Source organism: Ascaphus truei, unplaced genomic scaffold, assembly GCF_040206685.1.
Source record: "Ascaphus truei isolate aAscTru1 unplaced genomic scaffold, aAscTru1.hap1 HAP1_SCAFFOLD_1042, whole genome shotgun sequence".
NCBI classification, from domain to species: Eukaryota; Metazoa; Chordata; class Amphibia; order Anura; family Ascaphidae; genus Ascaphus; species Ascaphus truei.
Genome location: NW_027453907.1, coordinates 112,455 through 124,916, shown reverse-complemented (window position 1 = coordinate 124,916; position 12,462 = coordinate 112,455). Strand labels below are relative to the sequence as shown.

The following is a 12,462-nucleotide window of genomic DNA, read 5'->3' as shown; positions in this document are numbered from 1 at the left end:
ACAGTGTTTAAAGGTATGTGCAGAGTATATCACAGTGCAGGGAGTGGGAGGTATAATACAGTGCAGAGTACAGCACAGTGCAGGGGAGTGGGAGGTTTAGCACAGTGCAGAGTATTGCGCAGTGCAGGGGAGTGGGAGGTTTAGGCACAGTGCAGAGTATAGCACACTGCAGAGTATAGAACAGGACAGGGAGCGGGAGGTATAGCACAGTGCAGTGTATACACTCGGGTCTCACCTGTCCTCCCAAGCTCCTCCCTCCCGTACACGATGTATTTCCGCAGCCAGTAGACACACTCATGTTCCAGGTAATTCCCTGTATCTCTGAGGCATATTAACCTCCGCGCTGTTCCACCTCTGCGTGGTGATCTGAGCCTCGGGCGCGGTGCTCACGTACGTCCATCTCTCTGTGTCCAGGCTCAGAAACTCCTTTCCGTCGTATCCGAGCTGATTATACCCGCGGGCGCTACCGTCATCTCGCAGCTCACAGCCATACATCTCCTGGAAGGAATGGAAACCTGCATACACACACACAGACATGTATATATGTACCTGTGTATAACACAGCGCGTCTCTCATTACTGCCAGCGCTATACGTAGGTATAACAGGACAGTCCCATGTATATGTACCTGTGTATAACACAGCACGTCTCTCTTATTACTGCCAGAATTATACGTGGGTATAACAGGACAAGCTTGTGTATAAAGGGTCAGTCCTATCTATCTATCTATCTATCTATATATTTTTGAAAAACATTGTATGTCCCTGTGTCTCCCTGTGGTCTAGGGGCAATCACATTGGACCTTTGACCCGTCACTCCGCCTCAGGCCAATGAGATGGCTCCCTTGGCCCACACACAAACACACACAGACGATGTGCACTAGCCTCCGCCACCTCCCGCCCAGGTAAGGTAACTAAACCGCCGCCTCACACCCCTGTGCCTACAGCCCTCCCCCCGCTCACACACCCCTGCCGCCGCCCGGGCCTCAAACCCCTGCGCCTCCCCCTCCACGCTCACACACCCCTGCCGCTGCCTGGGCCTCAAACCCCCTGCGCCTCCCCTCCACGCTCACACCCCTGCCGCTGCCTGGGCCTCAAACCCCTGCATCTCCCCGATCACACCCCTGCTGCCGGGGGCCTCCCTTCCCGCCTTACCTCACACCACCTGTGCCTCCCGCCGCCTCACACCCCCCGGCCGCTACAGTCAGCTGGGAACCGGCCGGACGAGGCCAAGCGGCGGAGCGGATAGCCGGGAGGGGGAGTGGGCACAACAATTGCAGACACGCTGCCTCCCGCCTCAGATCCGCGAGGGATGGGGGGAGGGAATGGCCGCCTCGTGCACGCACCTCCTTCTGCACCAGCACACGGAAGGTTCCGCCGATGGGGGGGGGGGGGGAGGAGCGGACGGACGACCGTCAGAGACAGCGGGGGAACGGACAGGGGAGCAAGCGGACACCGGATACATTGTCCCTCTCCCCCTTCCCCCCCCACCCCCTTCTCTTTCACCTCCCTCCTCCCCCCACCTCCATCCTCCCCCCCCCCTTCACCTCCCATCCCCCACCTCCTCACCCTCCCCCTTCACCCCCCTTCCTGCCTTTCACCTCCCCCCGCTCCTGCCTTTCCTCCCCCCCGCTCCTGCCTTTCAGCCACCCACCCACTCACCCACCCAGTCAGTCAGTCCACCCACCCAGTCAGTCAGTCACCCAGTCAGTCAGTCAGTCAGTCACGGTAACTTATGACAAGGTTATAATATACACCAAATACCTGGGTTGAACTGAACACTGTCCCGGCCAGCTTTAATCTAAAACTTGCCGGGTTAAATGCGGGCCAACCGCGGGACTTTTCTCCGATTGAATCGGAGTTTCCCCGCGTGGCGGCCGCTTCAATAGATAAGCGCTAATGGCGCTTACTATTGAAAGCGCCCGAGGCGCGGGAAAAACCGGGCGAAAACGGGCCGAAGACAGCCGCGCGCCGTCCGCGGCTATTTTTAACCCGCGGAGGCAGCCGCTTTAGATTAAAGCTGGCCGGGACAGTATAATTTATTCCTTGAAAAAGGTGAACACACAAAGATATACAAATAACAGGCGAATATTCACTTACTTAGGGTTGGAATGATGAAGTAATCTGGTTACACGATTAGCAATTCATGCAGCAATCTCGAAATGACACAAAAGGCAATGGGTATCGGCAGATCCTCGTTTATATGCAATCTCAGTCCTATCCCTTAACCTTGGGCGCCTGGCTGTCTAGCAGATTCCTTTGTAGTTAGGAACTCCCCGGTCTGCAACTGTGAATTATGACACTTACAGATCACTCAGGCCCCTGTGTTCCTCCGCCCTATTGTATACAATCAGAGCGGTCAGCCTTTGATCAGAAGGTTTATGATAGACAACTTGTCTGCCACCCTGACCATTAACATAGCAGATGGGTTCTTGGTTTTCATACTAGACCCAAAATACAGTTCATTCTTTGATACCTTCACTTATCAAAATGTTCCGTTCTGCTGGGCCCAGTGGGCTGATGCTTGCCAGTCCTTCATGCCGGAAGTGACTCTCCATTGTGGCCAAGTTTCAGCCCTCTGCGACCCCCAGTTTGGGGGGAGGGGCAGCCGCCCTGCTCCTTTCATTTGTCCTGGGCCCCATGCTTTCTGTTGACGACCCTGCTCCCTTCCGCCACCACAGCAGACATCACGACCCACAGTAAGTCAGCAGCACCAACCCCCACCTGTCACACACCGCATCCAAAGTCAACCACCGCAGAGATACCCGCAGAGTGCCGCCACACCCCGTCACTAACCCACCCGCAGTAAGCCGCCGTACAACCCTCCCGCCAGCTCCCCCAGTGACCTGCCACCTGACAGCTCTGAAGGGGGGGGGGGGAAATCACAAACCTCCCGCCCTCCAGTGAGCCACTGCTGCCGAGCTCTGAAGTGGGGGTGGGGGGATTACAACTCTCCTGCCCACCCAGGGAGCCGCCGGCTATCTGTCAAAGGGGGGGGAATCCCGGCCGCCCCCCTCAGTGACCCGCCGCCGCCGTCGAGCTATGAAGGCGGGGGAGGGGGGGAAATGGAGCTGTGAAGGGGGGGAAATCACCGCTGTGAAGGGGGGGAAACGGAGCTGTGAAAGGGGGGGGGGGGGAATAGAGCTGTGAAAGGGGGGGGGAATGGAGCTGTGAAAGGGGGGGGGGGAATGGATCTGTGAAAGGGGGGGGGGAATGGAGCTGTGAAAGGGGGGGGAATGGAGCTGTGAAAGGGGGGGGGAATGGAGCTGTGAAAGGGGGGGGGAATGGAGCTGTGAAAGGGGGGGGAATAGAGCTATGAAAGGGGGGGGGAATGGAGCTGTGAAAGGGGGGGGGGAATGGAGCTGTGAAAGGGGGGGGGAATGGAGCTGTGAAAGGGGGGGGGGAATGGAGCTGTGAAAGGGGGGGGGGGGAATGGAGCTGTGAAAGGGGGGGGGAAATGGAGCTGTGAAAGGGGGGGGGAAATGGAGCTGTGAAAGGGGGGGGGGAAATGGAGCTGTGAAAGGGGGGGTGAAATCGGACATGTGAACGTGGGGGGGGGGGGGACCAAGCTGTGAAGGGGGGGAGCGGAAAGCGAGGGGGAGCAGGAAAATTAAATCGGGCAACACCGGGTATATCAGCTAGTGTATATATATACCTGTATAACACAGCACGTCCCTCTCATTACTGCTAGCGCTATACGTGGGTATAACAGGACAGGCCTGTGTATAAAGGGTCAGCCCCATGTAGGTATATATATATATATACACACCTGTGTATAACACCACATGTAATTGGAATATAATGAGTGTCTCACCTCCTGTCTGGTTGTATCTGCGCATCACTGCCTGCACGTTGTGTTTGTATACAGGCTCATGGCCTTTGGTTTTCTGTGTGTTTCTTTCCCAGTAATCCGGATCCTCGATCTTCTGCATCCACGGAGCCACGGGACGTTCCTGCCGACTGTCACTGTCATATCTCATTATCTCCCGGTCATCCACGTACCCGACGGAGGTAAACAGAGGCAGCCCGGAGCCTGGAGCTGAGACCGCAGTGTAATAATACCGCAGGGAGTGACTGTCTGAGGGACACAGATATAGGTAAATACACACACACACACAGTGACACACACACACACAGTGACACACACACACACACACACACACAGCCCGGAGCCTGGCGCTGAGACCGCAGTGTAATAATACCGCAGGGAGTGACTGTCTGAGAGACACAGATATAGGTAAATACACACACAGTGACACACACACACACACACACACACAGTGACACACACAAACCCAGTGACACACACACACACACACACACACACAGTGACACACACACACACACAGCCCGGAGACTGGCGCGGAGACCGCAGTGTGATAATACCGCAGGGAGTGACTGTCTGAGAGACACAGATATAGGTAAATACACACACACACACAGTGACACATACTGAGACACACACAGAAAACAGAGGCAGCTCGGAGCCTGGCGCTGAGACCCCCGTGTAATAATACTGCAGGGAGTGACTGTCTGAGACACATAGATATAGGTAAATACACACACACAGTGACACACACACACACACAGTGACACACACACACACACACACACAGTAACACACACACACACAGTGACACACACACACAGTGACACACACACACACACACACACACACAGTAACACACACACACACAGTGACACACAGGTAAATAACCACACACACACTGAGCCTGTTACAGGCGCTGCAGGTTATCACACAGTGACACTGTTACAGACGCTGCAGGTTATCACACAGTGACACTGTTACAGACGCTGCAGGTTATCAAACAGTGACACTGTTACAGACGCTGCAGGTTATCACACAGTGACACTGTTACAGACGCTGCAGATTATCACACACCCACACACACACAGTGACACAGACACACAAAGTGACACACACAAAACAGAGGCAGCCCGGGGCGATACCGCCATGTTATTCCTGTCAGTGATTAGCGCGATACTGCGCGATACCGCCATGTTATCCCTGTCAGTGATTAGCGCGATACTGCGCGATACCGCCATGTTATCCCTGTCAGTGATTAGCGCGATACCGCCATGTTATCCCTGTCAGTGATTAGCGCGATACTGCGCGATACCGCCATGTTATCCCTGTCAGTGATTAGCGCGATGCCGCCATGTTATCCCTGTCAGTGATTAGCGCGATACTGCGCGATACCGCCATGTTATCCCTGTCAGTGATTAGCGCGATACCACCATGTTATCCGTCAGTGATTAGCGCGATACCGCCATGTTATCCCTGTCAGTGATTAGTGCGATACCGCTATGTTATCCCTGTCAGTGATTAGCGCGATACTGCGCGATACCGCCATGTTATCCCTGTCAGTGATTAGCGCGATACCGCCATGTTATCCCTGTCAGTGATTAGCGCGATACTGCGCGATACTGCGCGATACCGCCATGTTATCCCTGTCAGTGATTAGCGCGATACCGCCATGTTATCCCTGTCAGTGATTAGCGCGATATCGCCATGTTATCCCTGTCAGTGATTAGCGCGATACTGCGCGATACCGCCATGTTATCCTGTCAGTGATTAGCGCGATACCGCCATGTTATCCCTGTCAGTGATTAGCGCGATACTGCCATGTTATCCCTGTCAGTGATTAGCGGATACCGCCATGTTATCCCTGCCAGTGATTAGCGCGATACTGCGCGATACCGCCATGTTATCCCTGTCAGTGATTAGCGCGATACTGCGCGATACCGCCATGTTATCCTGTCAATGATTAGCGCGATACCGCCATGTTATCCCTGTCAGTGATTAGCGCGATAACGCCATGTTATCCGTCAGTGATTAGTGCGATACCGCCATGTTATCCCTGTCAGTGATTAGCGCGATACCGCCATGTTATCCCTGTCAGTGATTAGCGCGATACCGCCATGTTATCCCTGTCAGTGATTAGCGCGATACTGCGCGATACCGCCATGTTATTCCTGTCAGAGATTAGCACGATACTGCGCGATACCGCCATGTTATCCCTGTCAGTGATTAGCGCGATACTGCGCGATACCGCCATGTTATCCCTGTCAGTGATTAGCGCGATACCGCCATGTTATCCCTGTCAGTGATTAGCGCGATACTGCGCGATACCGCCATGTTATCCCTGTCAGTGATTAGCGCGATACTGCGCGATACCGCCATGTTATCCCTGTCAGTGATTAGCGCGATACCGCCATGTTATCCCTGTCAGTGATTAGCGCGATACTGCGCGATACCGCCATGTTATCCCTGTCAGTGATTAGCGCGATACTGAGTGATACCGCCATGTTATCCCTGTCAGTGATTAGCGCGATACTGCGCGACACCGCCATGTTATCCCTGTCAGTGATTAGCGAGATACCGCCATGTTATCCCTGTCAGTGATTAGCGCGATATTGCGCGATACCGCCATGTTATCCCTGTCCGTGATTAGCGCGATACTGAGTGATACCGCCATGTTATCCCTGTCAGTGATTAGCGCGATACCGCCATGTTATCCCTGTCAGTGATTAGCGCGATACCGCCATGTTATCCGTCAGTGATTAGCGCGATACCGCCATGTTATTCCTGTCAGAGATTAGCACGATACTGCGCGATACCGCCATTTTATCCCTGTCAGTGATTAGCACGATACTGCGCGATACCGCCATGTTATCCCTGTCAGTGATTAGCGAGATACCGCCATGTTATCCCTGTCAGTGATTAGCGCGATACCGCCATGTTATCCCTGTCAGTGATTAGCGCGATACCGCCATGTTATCCCTGTCAGTGATTAGCGCGATTTGCGCGATACCGCCATGTTATCCCTGTCAGTGATTAGCGCGATACTGAGCGATACCGCCATGTTATCCCTGTCAGTGATTAGCGCGATACTGAGCGATACCGCCATGTTATCCCTGTCAGTGATTAGCGCGATACCGCCATGTTATCCCTGTCAGTGATTAGCGCGATACCGCCATGTTATCCCTGTCAGTGATTAGCGCGTTACTGCGCGATACCGCCATGTTATCCCTGTCAGTGATTAGCGTGATACTGCACGATACCGCCATGTTATCCCTGTCAGTGATTAGTACGATACTGCGCGATACCGCCATGTTATCCCTGTCAGTGATTAGCGCGATACTGCGCGATACCGCCATGTTATCCCTGTCAGTGATTAGCGCGATACTGCGCGATACCGCCATGTTATCCCTGTCAGTGATTAGCGCGATACCGCCATGTTATCCCTGTCAGTGATTAGCGCGATACTGCGCGATACCGCCATGTTATCCCTGTCAGTGATTAGCGCGATACTGCGCGATACCGCCATGTTATCCCTGTCAGTGATTAGCGCGATACCGCCATGTTATCCCTGTCAGTGATTAGCGCGATACTGCGCGATACCGCCATGTTATCCCTGTCAGTGATTAGCGCGATACTGAGTGATACCGCCATGTTATCCCTGTCAGTGATTAGCGCGATACTGCGCGACACCGCCATGTTATCCCTGTCAGTGATTAGCGAGATACCGCCATGTTATCCCTGTCAGTGATTAGCGCGATACCGCCATGTTATCCCTGTCAGTGATTAGCGCGATATTGCGCGATACCGCCATGTTATCCCTGTCCGTGATTAGCGCGATACTGAGTGATACCGCCATGTTATCCCTGTCAGTGATTAGCGCGATACCGCCATGTTATCCCTGTCAGTGATTAGCGCGATACCGCCATGTTATCCGTCAGTGATTAGCGCGATACCGCCATGTTATTCCTGTCAGAGATTAGCACGATACTGCGCGATACCGCCATTTTATCCCTGTCAGTGATTAGCACGATACTGCGCGATACCGCCATGTTATCCCTGTCAGTGATTAGCGAGATACCGCCATGTTATCCCTGTCAGTGATTAGCGCGATACCGCCATGTTATCCCTGTCAGTGATTAGCGCGATTTGCGCGATACCGCCATGTTATCCCTGTCAGTGATTAGCGCGATACTGAGCGATACCGCCATGTTATCCCTGTCAGTGATTAGCGCGATACCGCCATGTTATCCCTGTCAGTGATTAGCGCGATACCGCCATGTTATCCCTGTCAGTGATTAGCGCGTTACTGCGCGATACCGCCATGTTATCCCTGTCAGTGATTAGCGTGATACTGCACGATACCGCCATGTTATCCCTGTCAGTGATTAGCGCGATACCGCCATGTTATCCCTGTCAGTGATTAGCGCGATACCGCCATGTTATCCCTGTCAGTGATTAGCGCGGTACTGCGCGATACCGCCATGTTATCCCTGTCAGTGATTAGCGTGGTACTGCGCGATACCGCCATGTTATCCCTGTCAGTGATTAGCGCGATACCGCCATGTTATCCCTGTCAGTGATTAGCGCGATACCGCCATGTTATCCCTGTCAGTGATTAGCGCGAAACTGCGCGATACCGCCATGTTATCCCTGTCAGTGATTAGCACGATACTGCGCGATACCGCCATGTTATCCCTGTCTGTGATTAGCGCGATACTGCGCAATACCGCCATGTTATCCCTGTCAGTGATTAGCGTGATACCGCCATGTTATCCCTGTCAGTGATTAGCACGATACCGCCATGTTATCCCTGTCAGTGATTAGCGCGATACTGTGCGATACCGCCATGTTATCCCTGTCAGTGATTAGCGCGATACCGCCATGTTATCCCTGTCAGTGATTAGCGCGATACTGCGCAATACCGCCATGTTATCCCTGTCAGTGATTAGCGCGATACCGCCATGTTATCCCTGTCAGTGATTAGCGCGATACTGCGCGATACCGCCATGTTATCCCTGTCAGTGATTAGCGCGATACCGCCATGTTATCCCTGTCAGTGATTAGTGCGATACTGCGCAATACCGCCATGTTATCCCTGTCAGTGATTAGCGCTATACTGTGCGATACCGCTGTAAGGTTTAAACTGTCTTCTGTCTTCTGGAATTGATAAGGTTAAAAAAAATACGCTGGCCTTGCTATTTTCATGGGAGGCTATCGTAAATAGCTTCAGACCAACTGTTCAATGCCTGTCAAAATATTGTTAAAACAAGACCACAGAGGATAGGGCTGCCTTATAAGTCACCATTGTATATGTCTCTTGCTCAGCAGTTAAATGTTTTTAGCTCTACAGAAAAGGCATTATGTGAAGGATACATGTAAATTTAGATGTGTACCCATATTTGTAACAGATGACAACTGTATTTTTGTCCCTGCCTTGTGTATATAAACCTGCTTGTGAACCATTAAAATTTAGTTGTGACAATTCAACAACCAGCCTCCTTGAATTCTCACAGCTCCGAGCTCGTATGCTACGCTAATTGAAATAATTATATATCTGTTGCGTTTCAGTAGCTCCCGGGAGAAAAGGTTTTGCTTGCCCTAGAAGGACCTGATCTGTAGAGATCTAACAACCGCCATGAAATCCCTGTCAGTGATTAGCGCGATACTGCGCGATACCGCCATGTTATCCCTGTCAGTGATTAGCGCGATACCGCCATGTTATCCCTGTCAGTGATTAGCGCGATACTGCGCGATGCCGCCATGTTATCCCTGTCAGTGATTAGCGCGATACCGCCATGTTATCCCTGCCAGTGATTAGCGCGATACTGCGCGATACCGCCATGTTATCCCTGTCAGTGATTAGCGCGATACCGCCATGTTATCCCTGTCAGTGATTAGCGCGATACTGCGCGATACCGCCATGTTATCCCTGTCAGTGATTAGCGCGATACCGGCATGTTATCCCTGTCAGTGATTAGCACGATACCGCCATGTTATCCCTGTCAGTGATTAGCGCGATACTGCGTGATACCGCCATGTTATCCCTGTCAGTGATTAGCGCGATACTGCGCGATACCGCCATGTTATCCCTGTCAGTGATTAGCGGGATACCGCCATGTTATCCCTGTCAGTGATCAGCGCGATACTGCGCGATACCGCCATGTTATCCCTGTCAGTGATTAGCACGATACTGCGCGATACCGCCATGTTATCCCTGTCAGTGATTAGCGCGATACCGCCATGTTATCCCTGTCAGTGATTAGCGCGATACCACCATGTTATCCCTGTCAGTGATTAGCGCGATACCGCCATGTTATTCCTGTCAGTGATTAGCGTGATACCGTCATGTTATCCCTGTCAGTGATTAGCGCGATACTGCGCGATACCGCCATGTTATCCCTGTCAGTGATTAGCGCGATACCGCCATCTTATCCCTGTCAGTGATTAGCGCGATACTGCGCGATACCGCCATGTTATTCCTGTCAGTGATTAGCGCGATACCGCCATGTTATCCCTGTCAGTGATTAGCGCGATACTGCCATGTTATCCCTGTAAGTGATTAGCGCGATACCGCCATGTTATCCCTGTCAGTGATTAGCGCGATACCGCCATGTTATCCCTGTCAGTGATTAGCGCGATACCGCCATGTTATTCCTGTCAGTGATTAGCGCGATACCGCCATGTTATCCCTGTCAGTGATTAGCGCGATACCGCCATATTATTCCTGTCAATGATTAGCCCGATACTGCGCGATACCGCCATGTTATCCCTGTCAATGATTAACGCGATACTGCGCGATACCGCCATGTTATCCCTGTCAGTGATAAGCGCGATACTGCGCGATACCGCCATGTTATCCCTATCAGTGATTAGCGCGATACTGCGCGATACCGCCATGTTATCCCTGTCAGTGATTAGTGCGATCCCGTCATGTTATCCCTGTCAATGATTAGCGCGATACTGCACGATACCGCCATGTTATCGTCAGTGATTAGCGCGATACTGCCATGTTATCCCTGTCAGTGATTAGCGCGATACCGCCATGTTATCCCTGTCAGTGATTAGCGCGATACTGCGCGATACCGCCATGTTATCCCTGTCAGTGATTAGCGTGATACTGCGCGATACCGCCATGTGATCCCTCTCAGTGATTAGCGCGATACCGCCATGTTATCCCTGTCAGTGATTAGCGCGATACTGCGCGATACCGCCATGTTATCCCTGTCAGTGATTAGCGCGATACCGCTATACCGAGTTACTATCCCGCAGAGCTTACACTCTATATACACTCACACTACTTCTATATATAACATTGTAATCAGTGTGAGATAGTTACTGTCCCGCAGAGCTTACACTCTATATACACTCACACTACTTCTATATATAACATTGTAATCAGTGTGAGATAGTTACTGTCCCGCAGAGCTTACACTCTATATACACTCACACTACTTCTATATATAACATTGAAATCAGTGTGAGATAGTTACTGTCCCGCAGAGCTTACACTCTATACACACACTACTTCTATATATAACATTGTAATCAGTGAGAGAGTTACTGTCCCGCAGAGCTTACACTCATATATAGAAGTAGTGTGAGTGTATATATAGAGTGTAAGCTCTGCGGGACAGTAACTCTCTCACACTGATTACACTCACACTACTTCTATATATAACATTATAATCAGTGTGAGATAGTTACTGTCCCACAGAGCTTACACTCTATATACACTCACACTACTTCTATATATAATATTGTAATCAGTGAGAGAGTTACTGTCCCGCAGAGGTTTCACTCTATATACACAGTACAGGTCAGTGACCCCTATATATACTCACCAGAATAGCCCCCGGACACCCCCAGGGTGAGGAGCAGGAGGAGGGGGCACAGCATTGTGCTGGTATATGGGACACATTGGGGACCTCGCTCTCTGACACGCATGTGTCACTGTGACACGCAGGGCTGACTGGAAGGGGCCGCACGCTCTATCCAATGAGAACATCCACCCCAATTGGGTCACAGTTACCTGGCAGATATTACATGTCCCTCTCTCCCTCCTTTCCCGGCAGAGTAGAAATGTTTTGATTTCCGATAAGCTGCGTGGCTCAGGCAGCCTATCAGATAAATGGGAGAGCGGTGACGTCACTAGTTGCTGGGTAGAGACTATCTCACAGCGACTGTGCAGAGGGGAACTGAGTAACAGTGACACCTAGTGACCAACGAGGGAACTGCAGAGCATCGCTGCATTAACCCCTCCCCTGCCAGAGTTCTGCAGAGCATCGCTGCATTAACCCCTTCCCTACCAGAGACCTGCAGAGCATCGCTGCATTAACCCCCCCCCCGCCAGAGACCTGCAGACCATCGCTCCATTAACCCCTCACCTGCCAGAGACCCTGCAGACCACCGCTCCATTAACCCCTCCCCTGCCAGAGACCCTGCCGTGCGTCGCTGCATTAACCCCTCCCCTGCCAGAGACCTAAAGAGCATTGCTGCATTAACCCCTCCCCTAGATCCTGCAGAGCTTCGTTGCATTAACCCCTCCCCTGCCAGAAATCCTGCAGAGCATCGCTCCATATACTTCTCCCCTGCCATAGACCCTGCAATCACACCCACACAGACACAGCCCCCATCTAGC

The 12,462-nt window shown here is 52.2% G+C and overlaps 1 protein-coding gene across 1 annotated transcript; it reads right to left on the bottom strand.

Moving 5' to 3' along the window:
* Window positions 1–219: 219 nt before the first annotated feature.
* Window positions 220–12,147, bottom strand: LOC142474992 (H-2 class I histocompatibility antigen, K-K alpha chain-like). The gene is made up of 3 exons (XM_075581090.1): window positions 11,666–12,147; window positions 3,813–4,076; window positions 220–515 (listed from the first exon to the last, which is right to left on the bottom strand). Exons 1-3 carry the CDS (start codon window positions 11,766–11,768, stop codon window positions 295–297), a joined length of 588 nt encoding a protein of 195 aa, XP_075437205.1. The 5' UTR covers window positions 11,769–12,147; the 3' UTR covers window positions 220–294.
* Window positions 12,148–12,462: the final 315 nt, after the last annotated feature.